This window comes from Ictalurus furcatus, chromosome 22, assembly GCF_023375685.1.
Source record: "Ictalurus furcatus strain D&B chromosome 22, Billie_1.0, whole genome shotgun sequence".
In the NCBI taxonomy this organism is placed as follows: domain Eukaryota; kingdom Metazoa; phylum Chordata; class Actinopteri; order Siluriformes; family Ictaluridae; genus Ictalurus; species Ictalurus furcatus.
In genome coordinates this window covers 5,949,248-5,967,037 of record NC_071276.1, presented here as the reverse complement: position 1 = coordinate 5,967,037, position 17,790 = coordinate 5,949,248, and the positions used below count along the sequence as shown (strand labels likewise).

At 42.6% G+C, this 17,790-nt stretch overlaps 2 protein-coding genes across 4 annotated transcripts; one reads left to right on the top strand and one right to left on the bottom strand.

Annotated features, from left to right (window-relative positions):
* Positions 1-3,596: 3,596 nt before the first annotated feature.
* mat2ab (methionine adenosyltransferase II, alpha b) lies at positions 3,597-10,380 on the top strand. Of its 2 annotated transcripts, none has more exons than XM_053610533.1 (9): positions 3,597-3,911; positions 4,616-4,693; positions 4,848-4,970; positions 5,066-5,178; positions 5,463-5,606; positions 6,903-7,121; positions 7,241-7,423; positions 7,726-7,859; positions 8,785-10,380. In XM_053610533.1, the coding sequence occupies exons 1-9, from the start codon at positions 3,821-3,823 to the stop codon at positions 8,885-8,887; spliced, it is 1,188 nt and encodes a 395-aa protein (XP_053466508.1). In that variant the 5' UTR covers positions 3,597-3,820; the 3' UTR covers positions 8,888-10,380. The 2 variants fall into 2 exon arrangements, with proteins under 2 accessions (XP_053466508.1, XP_053466509.1); XM_053610534.1 differs by lacking the exon at positions 3,597-3,911 and adding an exon at positions 3,926-4,357.
* Positions 10,381-12,851: 2,471 nt separating this feature from the next.
* Positions 12,852-17,714, bottom strand: c22h2orf68 (chromosome 22 C2orf68 homolog). 2 transcript variants are annotated; one of them, XR_008384364.1, is made up of 5 exons: positions 17,237-17,714; positions 16,846-16,961; positions 14,224-14,372; positions 13,683-13,864; positions 12,852-13,544 (listed from the first exon to the last, which is right to left on the bottom strand). XR_008384364.1 is itself a non-coding variant. In XM_053610542.1 (4 exons), the coding sequence occupies exons 1-4, from the start codon at positions 17,344-17,346 to the stop codon at positions 13,742-13,744; spliced, it is 498 nt and encodes a 165-aa protein (XP_053466517.1). In that variant the 5' UTR covers positions 17,347-17,713; the 3' UTR covers positions 12,852-13,741. The 2 variants fall into 2 exon arrangements, 1 of the variants encoding a protein (XP_053466517.1); XM_053610542.1 differs by having other exon boundaries at positions 12,852-13,864; positions 17,237-17,713.
* Between the last annotated feature and the right edge of the window lie 76 nt (positions 17,715-17,790).

Below are 17,790 nucleotides of genomic sequence, written 5' to 3'. Positions count from 1 at the left end.
TATAGATTAGCGTATTTCATTGATGAAGGTTCATCTGTGATGGAAGCCACGTGGCCGATGTTGTCGAACACTAGTGTCCATAAGAAAATAAATCCTTGTCAATGTGAAACCATCGTAGTCCTTGTATTTTCAAATGTTCACAAAATGTAATGTCATGTAAGGAAGCGATAGCTGATCTCCAATGCTCTCATCTTGATACAGTGCAATTTCACATTGTAAACGTGCGCCGGTGAATTTGCTGATGGACACAGGGGTTGCGTCTTGGGGTCAGAAAGTCTCCGAAACTACAATCCGAAGTCACCTACATCACCACAAGTAGTTTGCAAGGGGTTTCAAGAAAAAAGCTTCTACTTTCATTCAAAAACAAACTCAAACGTCTTCAGTTTGTCAGACACTACTGGAACTTCAAATGGCATCGGGTTCTATGGTCAGATGAAACCAAAATAGAGAATTTGCCGTGGCTGGATCTTCCAGCAGGACAATGATCCAAAACATACATCAAAATCAACACAGAAATGGTTTACTGACCACAAAATCAAGGTCCTGTCATGGCCATCCCAGTCCCCTGACTTGAAACCCATAGAAAACCTGTGGGGTGAACTGAAGAGGAGAGTCCACCAGCATGGACCTCGAAATGTGAAGGATCTGGAGAGATTCTGTATGGAGGAACGGTCTCAGATCCCTCTCCATGTATTCTCCAACCTCATCAGGCATTATAGGAGAAGACTCAGAGCTGTTATCCTGGCAAAGGGAGCTAGCACAAATTATTGACTAAAAGGGTGCCAATAATTGTTGCACACCTATATTTAACAAAGATATTTCTTTTTAGATAATCCTGTGTTGTGTTTGCAATTGTTTGATATCCATGAGAGCAGAGTATTTTTGTGATTTTTTTCACAAAAGATCAAAAGGTTAAACAATAAAGACACTTGTTCACAACCTTCTTTGCTCATATTTACCAAAGGTGCTGATATTAGTGGAGGGCACTGTATGTCACTGAGCATTTAACACATTGTAAAAAAACAAACAAAAAAAACAAGTGATGTCGGAAAATATATGTACAATGTAAAGAAGAAGGCTAATCAGCATCAGTACTTTTTGCCAACTTTCTCCAGTTAATTCATTTCAAGTTTGTCTGCATACCTGGAGCCATGTTTTTTGTGTGCTGAGCGTGTGTGCGAGCTAAACAAACAAATGCAGAGCAACACAGGCATTGATGAGCTGGAAATTTGTTTTTAATATTTATTGAGAACATACAGTCATAATCCAGTGTATGGTGTTGGGTCTCCTGGCAGCTGCCGGCCCTCTGCAGGTTTATGTCACTTATTAGGTAAAGCCAGCTGTACAATAGGTGGGCATCATCGTGTCACAGCATCACAGCTTTAGAGACCCTGGTTCAATTCTGAGCTGTCTGTGCAGAGTTTCTGTGCATGTTCTGATGGACCCTGGATTAGACACTCGTCCATCGTCACCACTAGTGGGACACATCACACCACCACTAGTGGGACAATCACACCACCAATAGAGGGCCACATCACATCACCACTAGAGGGACACATCATACCACCACTAGAGAGACACATCACCACTAGAGGAAAACATCACACCACCACTAGAGGGACACATCACACCACCACTAGAGAGACACATCACCACTAGAGGGACACATCACATCACCACTAGTGGGACACATCACACCACCACTAGAGGGACACATCACACCACCACTAGAGGGACAGATCACACCACCACTAGAGGGACAGATCACACCACCACTAGAGGGACACATCACCACTAGTGGGAAACATCACATCACCACTAGAGGGACACATCACACCACCACTAGAGGGACAGATCACACCACCACTAGAGGGACAGATCACACCACCACTAGAGGGACACATCACCACTAGTGGGAAACATCACATCACCACTAGAGGGACACATCACACCACCACTAGAGAGACACATCACCACTAGTGGGAAACATCACATCACCACTAGAGGGACACATCACACCACCACTAGAGGGACACATCACATCACCACTAGAGGGACACATCACATCACCACTAGAGGGACACATCACACCACCACTAGAGGGACAGATCACACTACAGAAAGCATAAAAAACCTCTGATTGTTCAAATCTTTGGTTCCGCCTGCTCTAAATCAACAGACTTACCATATATGATATCAAGAGTGGTTTGATAGTTATCTACAGAACAGAGTTTGTTAATTTTCTGCAACACCAAAGATCTCAAAGCAGAACTCCCAATAAGAGAAAGATTATGTACTTGAATTGACAAGATGGTGTACTAAAAAAATACATAATGGACATCTCATGTAACCTTTCCTAATCCTGCTTAATTTGTCCCAATCAGACTCGAGTACTAACCACTGCAATAGCAAACTCTCACTAAAGCTTCAAAAGTTCTTTTGTTTTTCTTTTCCTAACATATGAGAAATATTACAGGGTTTTTTGGGTAAAATTCTACAAATTTTAAAGGACATTTTCCACTAATTTACCTACCTGAAAAAAGTCTGCATTAGTGCAGTGACCCTCAGAATGGGCTGTGTGAAGCACAGCCAGTGATTGTTCTTATGTTGTTACAACTCACAAAACACTATTATCAAAGATGTATTTAGGTTTGGGCCTGAGTGGCGAACGTAACGTAACGTGGAGCGTAAAAGAAAACTTTGAAAGTGTGAACGAAAACTCTGGCAGCGCGTCCATAAACCATGATTAGTGAATTACAAAACTGTTAACAAAGAACGCTGTTTATTTGAAGACCACGGTACATTTTTACCACCGTTAGTTCACTGTTTTTCTTCTTTCTCACTGTATATTTATTGTAAATGGTCTGCATTTATATAGCGCTTTTATCCAAAGTGCTTGACACTGGTTCTCATTCAACCATTCACACACACACACCCCAACGAGCTGCCATGCAAGGCACTAGCTTGCCATCGGGAGCAACTGGGGGTTCAGTGAATTGCCCAAGGTCACTTCGGCATGTGGAGTCACGTAGGCCGGGAATCGAACCGCCAACCCTATGATTAGTGGACAACCCGCTGTACCACCTGAGCCACAGCCAGCCATATTATTATTATTATTATTATTATTATTATTATTATTATTACTACTACTACTACTACTGCTACTATATTATTGTAGTTTCTTGAAAATTTTCATTCAATACACACTTTTGGCACAAATTTAACACTATGCAGTAAAAACAGTAACAGGACTTTGTTTATTTGATATGTTAGCCATTTAGCACAGTCAATGTTACACAGAGATATACTGTATATATATATATATATATATATATATATATATATATATATATATATATATATATATATATATATATATATATATATATATATATATATATATATATATAACGCTTTGGCTTGTCTGCTATGCGTTTAGCACGGTAGTATATTATTAATTATTATTAAACTGTGTACATTGTAAATTTGCAGTCCTAACTTTGTGTTAAAAGTGTTGTTTTTTCAGCGCCACAAGATGGCGGATCTCCCTGAGCCGATGAGGCGTTAAACAGGGAATGGAACGCGGTACAGTATCTGGGTGTTACACGCTACACAGGATTATTATTATTCTTCTTTCGACCACTAGGGGCCACTAATGAGCATCCTGGAAACACGAAATACACGTGGAAGGAATATGGACAGCATGACGTCAGGAGAGAACGGGGTAGAAGCTTTGTGGTGTGAGCACGCGGGGCTGCACGAGGCGGTGATCATCTGAAAGCACGAGCCGTTCGCACAGCAGAAACTCTGAAGCCCAGACATGAACGGAGAAATGAACGGTTTCCACAACGGCTTCATTGATGAAGACTGCTTTTTATTCACCTCCGAGTCGGTGGGAGAGGGACATCCGGGTAATCTGATCACACCACTGTAGAGCTCAGCTGAACCACGCTGCTTCATTGTCAAGCCGGCGCGTGAGAGCTGGAAAGCTAGCATGCAGCTGTGCTGCTCCTTTTCCGGGTTTAGCTTTAATCACAGAGGTCATAAAGGCGATGTGTAGGGGTTTTCACACTTATGCATGTCTTGATACTGTAAGTGCATGTTTATGTGTTGAGGTCAAACTCGAGGAAATCACTATCATCAAGTCGTATTTGCACTCTATCTATCTCTGTGTGTGTGTATAACAGCTGTGTGGACGCTTCAGATGCTGTTAACATTCATTAGTCACTGTTGGGCCCCTGAGCAAAGCCCTTAACCCTCTCTGCTCCAGGGGTTCTGTATCATTGCTGACCCTGCACTCTGACCCCAGTTTCTCACATGCTGGGGTATCCGCAGAAAAGAATTTCACTGTGTGTATGTGAGTAATAAAGACTCCGTTATCATTACTCTTAACATTGATTTGGAAACAATCACAGAGAAGTGCAAATGTTAGGACTGATTGAACGTATATTTTCTTCCTATATGGTGTATAATGAGCACTAGGTGTGAATACACTTCCAACTAGATGATGTCCAGGTTTAAATAACTCTCTATTAACTCTTAATAACAACTGATCCTTGCACTTGTTTGCACTATCGTGTTGTTTTATGTTTTGTTCAATTGTATGTTTTAACAGACAAGATCTGTGACCAGATTAGTGACGCTGTTCTTGATGCCCATCTTAAGCAAGACCCATGTGCCAAAGTGGCTTGTGGTAAATAAATGATTTGACACTCTTGATACGCGTCTCCTAAATGTCTACGTGCACCCTTTTTAATGTACTTTATATATATATATATATATATATATATATATATATATATATATATATATATATATATATATATTTTTTTTTTTTCCTCTTTCAGAGACGGTAGCCAAGACTGGAATGGTCCTGCTGGCTGGAGAGGTGACGTCTCGTGCCACCGTGGACTACCAGAAGATTGTCCGCGACACTGTCAAACACATCGGCTATGACGACTCCTCAAAAGGTTCGTGTGTATCAGCACTGGGAATGGACTGGTATGAAAAAAAAAATCGGCATGTAGTGCTATTCAGTTAATACCTGTATCCTCTTTACACTTAGGCTTTGATTATAAGACCTGCAACGTGTTAGTGGCTTTGGAGCAGCAGTCTCCGGACATCGCCCAGGGAGTTCACTTGGACCGTAACGAGGAGGACGTTGGCGCAGGGGATCAGGTCAGTTATTGAATATGGACGGATCCCAAGCACTCTCTTATATTTTCATGAGTTCAGCATGGTAGAAGATCCTGTAAGTTAAACATTGAAGGGCTTAAACGGGGAGACATGTCTCGCTTTATTATTACAGATTTGCGCGTATTTATAAGTTTAAAGGTTTCCGTGCTTGTGTGAGAGCTTAAGATAAGTTTTTATATCTTGATGGGGACAAAACGTGCGTTCGTGTGTGTGTGTAGACGTGCATCGTGATCTTTCATGCGCTCGTGTACTGTGCTGTTTTTCAGGGTCTGATGTTTGGCTATGCCACGGATGAAACGGAAGAGTGCATGCCCCTCACCATCATCCTGGCCCATAAGCTCAACGCCAAAATGGCTGAACTGCGTCGCAGCGGAGTCCTGCCCTGGCTTCGACCGGACTCCAAGACCCAGGTGAGCTCAACTCGAACCTTTGGTGCCACACATCTTATCGTTTATTTGCTGCTGCTGAACTGGCGGCCTTAGTAGCTGTGATTTCTATCATTTAGTAACACTCCTAACATTTCATTATCATTAATTATTCTTTACAATCACATAAACGTAAACAATCTTTGGGTTTTTGGAAACATCTCTGGACGCGACCTACAGATGAGTAACTAATTAAAGGGGGAAAAAAACTAGAAAGCGTGTTAGTAATGTGTTGGGCCATGATGAGCTACCAGAACAGTTTCAGTGTAAAACCGGATCAGATCGTAAACGTCACCGGAACCGTACTGGAGCGATGAACACTGTTCTTCCAAAAGATTTCCCCTCATCTGATGTTTTTATGGTTTCACACGTCACTCCAAAATCTCCCCTTAGGTGTTCAGTTGGAGTTGAGACCTGGTCAGTGTGAAGAACATAGCATAGGCTTTACCTCATCATAGATGATCCTCGTCAAACTATACAATGAGGCGTCGTGACCTGTGCGTGGGGGCAGGGTCATCCTGGAAGAGACCACGCCCATCAGGATATGATGGTGTAAGGGTGATCAATCCGAACTTTATATTGATTTGCGGTGATGCTTCCATCTAATGGGACAAGTGGAGTCAAACCCTGTCAGATAAATGCCTCAGCATAACGGATCCACCATATTTACTCTTTAATTGGTAAAAAAAATTTTTTTTGTAATTTTTTTTGAGCATCACTGACCGCCATCAGTCAAAAATAAACGTTCAAGCACTTGCAAAATCAACCACACGGCCACAGCAGCATCCGCGGACACTACGTTTCGCTGAGGATGTCATGCTAGAGGAAGAAGAGCGTCAAGATCTCAAGCTAGAAGAAAACTGGATGCGACTTAACATCAGAAAGACCAACTATATGGAATGTGGACCGCAGGAGGACAGAGCAATCCGAGTTGACCTCTAGGACCAGAACAAGGTCTCTCAGTTCATGTATCTGGGCTCGCTCGTCTGCGCCGATGGTGACCTGCTTCCAAACACCCAGGCAGGAGTCACCGGTACGTGGCTAAAATGGCACCAAGTTACGTTAGTGCTTTGCGATCGCACGATGCTCATCTATCTCAAGGCGAACGTGTACAAGACCAGAGCAGAGTGCTGGCCAGCCACCATGAAGCACGAACAAACGCTCCATGCCATGGAAATGCACCTGGTCTCGCCCGCGTCAGCGACGGAGATGTCCGCGGTCAAAGGTCACGCATTATGAACGATGTCTGAAATGGTCACATTGGGTTCTTGTTGTTCTCAGGTGACTGTGCAGTATAGGCAGGACCACGGTGCCATGCTGCCAGTGCGTGTGCACACGATCGTCATCTCTGTGCAGCACGACGATGACATCTGCCTGGACGAAATGCGTGACGCCCTGAAGGAGAAGGTGGTGAAAGCGGTAGTGCCATGCAGTTACCTGGACGACGACACCGTTTACCACCTGCAGCCGAGCGGACGCTTCGTCATCGGGGGACCTCAGGTGATGTTTGTGTACCGTCTTTAAGCCTTTACATTTCGGTCAGGATTCTACTATTACTAGCTTTCTTTATAGCTGGTATATATGCTCACCCTTCATGTCCGGTCTGACTGTGTTGACAGGGCGATGCTGGATTAACCGGTCGTAAGATTATTGTAGACACATACGGAGGTTGGGGTGCCCACGGTGGCGGTGCTTTCTCTGGGAAAGATTACACTAAAGTCGACCGCTCCGCTGCCTACGCGGCCCGCTGGGTGGCCAAGTCTCTGGTCAAAGCTGAACTCTGCAGACGTGTACTTGTACAGGTGAGGAAAATCATTCGTGCTTACGTATACAGCGACAAGCAAGAGGATACAGTGTGGTACGTACTCAGAACCCAGTAGTTTCATGTGCATCACATGATGTAAACGCAAGATGAATGCGATAAGCAGGAATGTCAGTCGAATGACTGTTTCAGCACAGTGTAAAAATACGTGTGACGATATTCATAATAAATGAGCGCTACGGATTGATTCAGTGTTTTATCATTATTTTATTTAATCGTGATTTAAAAAGCCTGCACTACATTTCGGTGTTTGTTGTAAACGTTGCTGGCGATGTCTTCCAGGTTTCCTATGCAATCGGAGTGGCTCATCCTCTGTCTATCTCTATTTTCCACTATGGCACGTCGAAGAAGAGCGAGCGGGAACTGCTAGAGATTGTCAAGAAGAACTTTGACCTTCGTCCAGGAGTCATTGTGAGGTAAAAAAAAAAAACCCCACTGTGCATTGCATTGCAGTTCGTTCTCCGCTCACTCGGAAGGTACAGCAGCGGTTCAATGGCTTTTACTTCCTATCTACTATATATTTATTTACAAACTATGTTTCCATCCACGTATTTTCATACGATTTTTTGGAATGTCGCATGTAAAATAAATAAATAAATAAACCCAAAAGAAATGGGTTTTCCAAAATGCGCATCTAATAAAGGTGTGCTCTCAATTGAGGCGGATCATTTTTTACATTTGATAACAAGACGCGCGTGTGAAACTTTCCATCCTCGTCGTGATTGTCATGAGTGCCATCTAAACGTTGAAAACTCGAACCTTTTCTATTAAATTAAAAAAACAAAAAAAACCAAACAAGTAATCTAAAAGGCCGGTGTGCAAAACAGGCCGTTCGGTAGGTTTAAAGGTGTGTAAGAGGTTAGTATTAGTGCCCAAGAATGGTTTAGAATAGTACTCGAGTATGCAGTTTGAGACACGGGGTTAGTTTGTATAGAGGACGTAGGTGGACGGGGAAAATTGTCCGTTTTTATCGCTGAGCTACGCCAGTGCTGCGTGTCAGGATCGTGATAAATATTAAATTAACATGCGCCTTGTTCAGTTCAATTCAGTTTATAATGAACTCCTGATTTTTCACACATCACGCAGAATCCATCTTCGATATTTAGTGGGTTCTTCTGCTGAGAGTTCTGCATCACGATTGGTTATGAATGTCTGAAGTAACACGAACTAGTGCTAGTTAGTAATAGTGATATTTCCTCTGCTCTGTAGCTGAAGCGAATGACTTGTGTGGGAAATCTGCTTCTTAGCTGGCTGTGAGCCTGTAATACTTCAGGTTTAGTCTGTCATGCGTGTTGATCTGGTCTCTGACGGCTGCTAAACCCGCAGGTGTCTGTGTTCCAGGGAACTGCAGCTGAAGAAGCCCATTTATCAGAAGACGGCTGCGTACGGCCACTTCGGCCGCGACTCGTTCCCGTGGGAGATTCCTAAAAAGCTGCAGTACTAATCTGCTATCAAACTCGCCTCCCTCCTCAAGGTCCGCTGACGTAAGCTACAGAGAAGTCTGCATGGCCATAAAGGAGGAGGTGGGGGGAGGTGGGGGGGGGGCATGCTCCATACTCCACACTCCACACATGCTCCATACTACAGATTTTATTCACACATCCATTTAGATTGTATTTAATAACCAATGAAGTGTTCAACGGTTTCAACTACGTGCAAAGCAACAGAAACGATAAAAGATTAATCTTTATAAAGATAACGTTTGTTTTGAGTCATGAACTATTCAAGACCATATATTTGATCAGATTGTGCTCTGATTTCATGCATTATTTGGTTATTCCTCTCCATTACATGCAGATATGGTCGCTTAGTTTACAAGCTATTTCTGGTTGGTTAAACGTGTACTACACAAAAAAACAACACTAAAAACCAATGGTGCTGTAAGATGGAAGATAAAACCTCCAGTACCAGCTTTTTTTAAAGGCCTTTTCTCGATCGTGTTCACCGTCACCTTACTTCGCCTGGTTGAGATTAGTGTTTTTAAATGGCGCTAGTGTTTTACAGAGAAACTAGCTTTGCTTACATTCAATCTCTCCTGTCCCCGAGACTTTTTACTCCATACTGTTATTTTAGCATTTCCGTTTATTTATAGCAATTAACAATAAAATATTTTGCATCCTCCCAGGTGTTGTCGGTGTTAATATGATTAACAACATTGTTGCTATGGCATTAATTAGCTGTGGTTTAGTAGCAATAAACCAGGTTCAACTAAAACGGAAAGTTTATCTGGTGTGCAAGTCTAAGAAGAAAAAAAAGTGAGCTTTTAGAAAAAGTGCAGTTGCTGTGGACGGTCTCATTTGGATACCCTACAGGTTTGCACTTTTGATCACAACCGTTTATGCCCAAATCTTCCCTTGCTTCAGTGGATGTATATACTTTTAGATTTGTAACTTGTAAGAACCGCTGCTGTAATCATAAAGACGGTCCTGTGCTCATGCCAGGACGTGTATGCACGATCTTACTCATCCTGAACATCCTTTCTACTGGGTACTGGGGTTAGTTTACAGTATACAGGTGTAGAAGAGTAATGATTTAAATTCCCACGGTCAGGTGTCACCCAGAAGAGGACTGGTCCCAGTTTATGTTTTCTGAAAACCTGAACTGAAATAACTGATGTATGCAGAGAGTGTCTTTTACATTCATTCAAATTGGTATAAAAAGGTTAGAATCAGTGGGTTGTGTGTAGGTGTGTGTGTGTGTACAGTAGGTACCTTTCAAAGAGCCATCAAGAGCTATTTCTGGTTTCTCATGTGACTTTTCCTTCAAGCCTTACAGTTCAAATGTCTGGCTTGGACATATAACCACCAGTGTTTCGTACATCCTTTTAAACCAGTCTGTTAATCATGATAATGGTGCTCTGTTCATAATTCTGTACAGTGCTTCTTGGTTAGGATCAGAGTGTGTGCTGTGATTAATTGCAGACCGGATGGTAGGCAACATGCATGAAATAAGAGGGAGTCATACTGAGACGCTGTCCAAACCTGTTGCTTTATATATACCGTGGGCTCAAGTAACTCTGAGAATAGCGTCATGGCTATCAGTCTCTGAACTGAAAACTGACCCTCTGCATGGCCATCAGCTGGTTATACAGCGCCCTCCACTAATATCGGCACCCTTGGTAAATATGAGCAAAGAAGGCTGTGAAAAATTGTCTTTATTGTTTGATCTTTTGTTCAAAAAATTCGCAAACATACTCTGCTCTCATGGATATCGAACAATTGCAAACACAACGCAGGCCTATCAAAAAAATATCTTTGTTAAATGTGTGCAACAATTATTGGCACCCCTATGAATTCATATGGGAAAAATATATTTGATGTATATTCCCATTAATATTTGGCATTTATTTAGTACACCTGGGTGACTAGGAACATGAAATTGTTCAACCATGACTTCCTGTTTCACAGGGGTATATATATATATATAGCTGTGATGTGCAGCAAAAAGTTGTTGAGCTTCACAAAATGGGGCGTGTCTATAAGAAAATAGCAGAAGCATTGAAAATGCCCATTTCCACCATCAGGGCAATAATTAAGAAGTTACAGTCGACTGGAAATGTTATGAATCAACCTGGAATTGGACGTGTGTCTATATCGTCTCAACGCACTGTGAAGAGGACGGTTTGAGCTGCCAAAAATCTCCGAGGATCACAGCTGGAGAATTGCAGAAGTTAGTTGAGTCTTGGGGTCAGAAAGTCTCCAAAACTACAATCCGAATCACCTACATCACCACAAGTAGTTTGGAAGGGTTTCAAGAAAAAGGCCTCTACTCTCATCCAAAAACAAACTCAAGCGTCTTCAGTTTTGCTACTGGAACTTCAAATGGGATCGGGTTCTATGGTCAGATGAAACCAAAATTTTTTTGGCGATAAACACCAGAGGTGGTTTTGGAGCACACAGAGAGGTAGCCATATGGAAAAGTACCTCGTGTCCACGGTTAAATATGGTGGTGGCTCTTTAATGTTTTGGGGCTGTTTTTCTGCCAGAGGACCTGGACGTTTTGTTAGGATACATGGCATCATGGACTCGATCAAATATCAACAGATATTAAATGAAACCTGACTGCATCTGTGAGAAAGCTTCAAATGGGCCGTGGTTGGATCTTCCAGCAGGACAATGATCCAAAACATACATCAAAATCAACACAAAAATGGTTTACTGACCACAAAATCAAGGTGCTGTCATGGCCATCCCAGTCCCCTGACCTGAACCCCATAGAAAACCTGCGGGGTGAGATCCCTTGCCATGTATTCTCCAACCTCATCAGGCATTCTAGAAGAAGACTCAGAATTGTTATCTTCAAATCAAAGGGAGGTAGTACAAAGTATTGCCTAAAAGAGTGCCAATAACTGTTGCACACCTATATTTAACAAATTGTTTTTATTATAAGCCTGTGTTTTGTTTGCAACTGTTTGATATCCATGAGAGCAGAGTATTTTTTTGTGAATTTTTTGAACAAAAGATTAAACAATAAAGACCATTTTTCACAGCCTTCTTTGCTCATCTTTACCAAGGGTGCCAAGACTAATGGATAGCAGTGTATTTTAATGTATTTCTTTATTATTAGTTTTAGCTTACATGGAGTTAGCACGTTCGCCTCACACCTCCAGGGTCAGGGTTCGATTCCCGTGGCCCTGTGTGTGTGGAGTTTGCGTGTTCTCCCCGTGCTGCGGGGGTTTCCTCCGGGTACTCTGGTTTCCTCCCCCAGTCCAAAGACATGCATGGCAGGCTGATCGGCGTGCCTAACGTGTCCGTAGTGTACGAATGGGTGTGTGAGTGTGTATGTGATTGTGCCCTGTGATAGATTGGCACCCTGTCCAGGGTGCACCCCACCTTGTGCCCGATGCTCCCCGGGATAGGCTCCAGGTTCCCCGTGACCCTGAAGGAAGGATAAGCGGTATAGAAGATGGATGGATAACATGGAGCAACAGCACTATAATTTGATAACACCAAATGCTGTGTGAAATCAGATAATGTGATAAGATTAGGGGTTTTTTTTATATATAAAAATGTAATAATTACCCCCAAAACCTAAGGTCATAGCATTTGTTGATTGCAACAGAGGGACAGTGATAATATTTTAAAAGGTCCAGGATATTGCGTGTGATGAATATCCGCACTCGCGTAATACAGAGCGGGAATCTCTCGTCTGGCCCTGCCACCACCACCATCATCATCATCACCACCACACAACCTGGATTACACAGTATATTTAATAGGTACAGGCCCTTTTTTCCTGTTAATGCAGAGTGATTTGCAAATCCAGCTCACTGTATAAGCACTGTATGACGTTGCAGGCTGATTTCATGACTTCTTACCATACTTTAAACTCTAAAGTGAGTAGAGGAACCACTGGGAGGGAAAAATCTTCAGCTTCTTCATACACACAGGATCAAAACCACAACTTGATTCTTCAGCATGCTTTAATATATATATATATTTTTTTAGCACAGAGAACACAGTTACAAAAATAAAAATCTCTCCCTACAACCAAAAGAAGTCAATGTCATTAAAAAAAGTCGTACAGTTCATAAATCGCTTCTGGTAAAAAAGAAATCAATAAGACAGAAGCTCTCCTCGACCCCAACGTGACCATTATAAATAAACATTAATAAGATGTCTGTGTGTGAAATGTGCGGGGAACGACCTCTTTAACGTCTCGCGTTCAGGTGCCGGAACCATCGTGTGATTTCTCTGATGTGTGTGGGGTTTTTTTTTTTTAAATGTCAAAAAAAGAGTCAGGGTCACGTGGCTGGTTTGTGTTGTTTTCTCCGCATCACTACGTACAGTTGGAAAAACTATTACCGTTTAGTTTCAGAAATCTTTTGCATCTGATCCTGAGCTGAACATTACAACACTGCGCACTACTCTATACAATAAATCCTCAAACAGCGCGGAAAGATGCGCGGTTAGCACGCAAGATAGGACCCCGTTTGCAAATGGAGGAGCGTCAAAGGTGAGCGTTAAAGGTGTCCTCCTTCTTGATTTTGAGTTGCGCTTACATCCATCTCCCGCACTGTCCTAACGACAGGATATAAATATCACCACGTGTGACGTGAGATTATTTCCATGTTGTAGAAACGTCCCCGTTTTTCTTCCTGTCTGTGTACAGAGACGAAGAACATCTGCGTGAACATCTGTACTGTTGCGTTCCCGGTGCTCCTGTAAGTTCCTATCAGTTTACGTCAGACTCAGCGGTGTGTGTGTGTGTGTGTGTGTGTGTGTGTGTGGGGATCTCACACATTACAACAGTCTGTATTGTTGTAGAAAGCCATCCATCGTTGCTTTCCTTTCGAACCTCAGCGTTTGTCTCGCCGCTTATCCATTTCTCTGCAGATTCGTCCCAACAGCGCCGCCCTCATCGCCGTGTCCAGAGTGTTCTTCTGCTCCACCCGTTCTACGACACGTTCTGGCTCGTCCTCCTGTAAAAAATAAGCAAACAAAACCAAAAACAGATGTGAAATTATTACATGGAAAACGATTTCCCTTCACTGGAACTAAGCGGCCCAAAGCTGCTCCAGCATGGCGACGGCCCTGTGCACAAAGTGAGCTCCGTGAAGACACGGTTCGACAAGGTTGGAGTGGAAGAACTAGAGTGTCCTGCACAAAACCGCGACCTTGACCCCGCTGCACTCCTTTGGGATGAACTGGAACGCCGACCGCACCTCACTAGCGCTCTTGCGCCTGAACGAACGCAAAGTCTTCTCAGAAGCGGGGAGGGTTACACAGGTTAACACAGCAAATCTCTCATCGTGCACTCTACAGGACTACGAGTACCTGCCTTATAGACGAGGAAGGACGTTACGTGTCCACTGTCAGCCTGGTAGTCGAGCCAGAAGAGTTCAGTGCCTGTGTTCTCCTGCTCTGTGCTCGAGCCGCCGCTCTCGTTCCACTCCTCCACCTCGCCGCCAGCGCCGGCCTCTGAGCCGCCTGCAGTCCAGCGTTCACACAGACAGCCATGAAAATATAGCAGTGATACATCTCCCTACAACACCTTTATATTAATAAATGTAAGGTTTATCATATGGTTCTTGTGTTACTGTTGGAGCAGGACGCTGGGGCTGGACATGAAGCAGTTAATACACAAATCTGCCACAGTAACAGTGTCTTAATGTCATAGATACAGATAACGTGGTACTAAATTACAATTGCCCTGGACTTAATACTTGAACACAGTCCAAACCAACCACTTTTATATATATATATATATATATACACACACACACACACACATACATACATATACACAGTTGTGCCCAAAAGTTTGCATACCCCTTGCAGAATCTGCTAAATCTTAATACTGTTAACAAAATAAGACAGATCATACAAATCCCATGTTGTTGTTTATTTAGTTCTGTCCTCAATAAACTATTTCACATAGCAGATGTTTACATATAGTCCACAAGACAAGATAATAACTGAATTTATAAAAATGTCCCCGTTCAAAAGTTTACACACGCTTGATTATTAATGCTGTGTTGTTAAATGGATGATCCACGACTGTGTTTATGTTTTGTGAGAGTTGCTCACGAGTCCCTTGTTTGTCCTGAGCACTTAAACTCCCCACTGTTCTTCAGAAAAATCCTCCAGGTCCTGCACACTCTTTGCTTTTCCAGCATATTTGACCCCTTTCCAACAATGACTACATGATGTTGAGATCCATCTTTTCACACTGAGGACGACTGAGGGACTCGTACACGACTATTACAAAAGGTGCAAACATTCACTGATGCTCAAGAAGGCAACACGATACATTAAGAGCTAGGGGGGTGTAAACTTTTGAACACAATGACCGGTGTAAATTGTTAGTAGTTTGTCTTCTGGGAGACATGTAAATATCTTATTTAGCATCTGAAGGGCAGTACTAAATAAAAAAAGATCTTTAAACAAAATAACTGTGTGTATACACACACACACACACACACACACATATATATATATATACACACATATATATATATATACACACATTATATATATATATATATATATATATATATATATATATATATATATATATATATATATTTATATTTATTAAGAGATGAGATTTCTTTTATCCAGTTTGTTTGCACTGGTCAACTGTTCCATCTTGATTGCGTTTAGATGATCTAGATGGACTTTTGTAGGTGGATCATTCTCAGCACAGCAGCGACAGCGAGTCTATTAAGCACCAGCACGACGGGGATTTCTCAAAACTATTCACCGACCCAAAATCTCCAGCCCGTAGCGACGCAGCGGTCAGACACTGACGCCGCTGAAGGTCTACAGCAGGGTCGTGACGGCCAGCTGAGATAAAACGCCTCGCTGAATTCCGCCGGAAAGGTGGCATCGGTTACCTTTCAGTGCTTAACTATAAATTGCGATCAGATGAGAGAAACGAAAGTGCTCCGGCGGGTGTGGTACGAATAGTAAGTCAAGTGTCTCGCTGCGATAGCTACACAGATTGAAAGGTAATCACGGGTTGAAAGTGTCAACCCGTTTTTAGCGTCCGTAAAAACCCTTTTCGACGAGCCGCCTTCAGCTAAAACTGCTCGCGCTGTGTGTGACCAACAAGAAAGCTGTGAAGGTTAACGTTCGGAAAAACTGAAGTCGCTTAAATACTCAGTTTTGAACAATCCGGCCAAAAGTTTGTGGACACCGGACCATCACACCAATAGGTGGCCCTTCTTCAAGCTGTGGCCACAAACAATCGTGTATGCTTTACATTTATTCATTTAATGATAATTAAATTATCGCGTGATATATCACGCAGAGAACAATACAAGTAGTGCTACCATACAAGATCTATTAATTGAGTTCTAGAAGAAGCCAAGTGCGCAGAGTAGAGGTGTAAGAGCCAGAGTAAGGTGTTTTTTTTATTATTATTATTTTTTTTAGGGGTTAGTTACATGTTCACGGAAGAGGTGGGTCTTCAGCCATTTTTTGAAGATAATGACAGATTCTGCAGTCCAGATTGAGGTCGGAAGTTCATTCCACCACTGAGGGACAGACAGTGTGAAGGTTCTGGAAAGGGAATGCTTATGCTGTTGCTTTAAGATGAAACCTTAAACTTGTAATAACTGGGTAATAAAGTGACAGCGCTGCTGTGCCTGATGGATGTGTACGGGATACACGTACAGGTGTCTCTCACTCACACTCACTCACTCACACTCACTCACACTCACACACACTCACTCCCGCGCGCTGTATCAGTGCTGAGGACCACAGATCATCACACAGATAAAAGCAGGTCAGTGGTTACACACTGGTCCAGTTCCCCTGATGGATGGGGTAAGGGAGTGCTGCACATACACACTGTAACTGGACATCTACAAAGTGACCAACATTTCAGTGTGGTCTAATAACGTGGCAGCTGAATGTGTGTTTAAAATTATGGACAGGAAGTAAGTGAGGATGTTACTGCGATGGCGGGGATGATAAACCTCCCGGTCTGGTCTGCGGGGTCGCCGCGGGGCCGCCGTGTGTCTGCGCTTCTGCTGCTCTTTGGCCTGTTTAACCTCCCGGTCATAATCATCCCTTCAAAACAACACACTGATTAGAGGCTGGTGAAAAACACCAACCCCAACACTTCTCATTAAAGTCATTAATGATGAATTAGAATGAATGACTTGTGTCCACACTTATTATTATTATTAATAATAATAATAATAAACCCACACACTGCACTAAGAAGGTTCTAGATCAGAGAGAAGGACTGATGATGAACGAGGCTATTAAGGCGATTAAGCAGGCTAATGTAACCCGGCTAGCTAACTAACTACATTTGTTTACGTTACTAGCTCCGAAGTTACCTGGCAATCTGATTTCTTCGGATGTGGTGCAGGAAACCGTGACTCATATCCAGTCGCCCCCCCGGCTTATATTTATTTGTTTCTCCCTCGGCATTTTGCAAAACTTCCATATCCCAGAGCGTAAAACGAACAGAAACTAACTGGCTTAAACACTCCGGTGCATCTTCAGTGACTGGGGCTAATGTGTTGGCCAGGAAAAAACACACTCGGAGTTTTACAAATAAATAATAATAACAATTAAAAAAAACAACAACAAAGCAAAAGAATATATATCCCACTATTTAAAGATGACATTTTCCCCCTCACTATATCTATCTGAAGTGATTCGGAAGTTTAAGCAAGATTATAGAAGCCTAACCGTCAAATAAACAAAGTCATATATTAGTAAATAGATTAACATCCCGGGTAAGTGAACTATCGTCCATCTTCTTCTTCGTCTAACTGGTGTAGCCGGGAAATCCTAGCGCGTTCGAAATGAACGCAGTACTGACGTCTTATTCCTCACTCGTATTCAAACAAATCCCGCCCCATGCGCTAGGATTGGCCAGACCATC

Coding starts and splice junctions, on each gene's coding strand:
- c22h2orf68 (XM_053610542.1), bottom strand. CDS start 17,346: ATGGAAGTTTTGCAAAATGCCGAGGGAGAAACAAATAAATATAAGCCG. Junction 16,962..17,236: donor CGAAGAAATCAGATTGCCAG/GTAACTTCGGAG, acceptor GTTGTTTTGAAG/GGATGATTATGACCGGGAGG. Junction 14,373..16,845: donor TTATCATCCCCGCCATCGCA/GTAACATCCTCA, acceptor GCTGGACTGCAG/GCGGCTCAGAGGCCGGCGCT.
- mat2ab (XM_053610533.1), top strand. CDS start 3,821: ATGAACGGAGAAATGAACGGTTTCCACAACGGCTTCATTGATGAAGAC. Junction 5,179..5,462: donor ACGTTGGCGCAGGGGATCAG/GTCAGTTATTGA, acceptor GCTGTTTTTCAG/GGTCTGATGTTTGGCTATGC. Junction 5,607..6,902: donor GACCGGACTCCAAGACCCAG/GTGAGCTCAACT, acceptor TGTTGTTCTCAG/GTGACTGTGCAGTATAGGCA.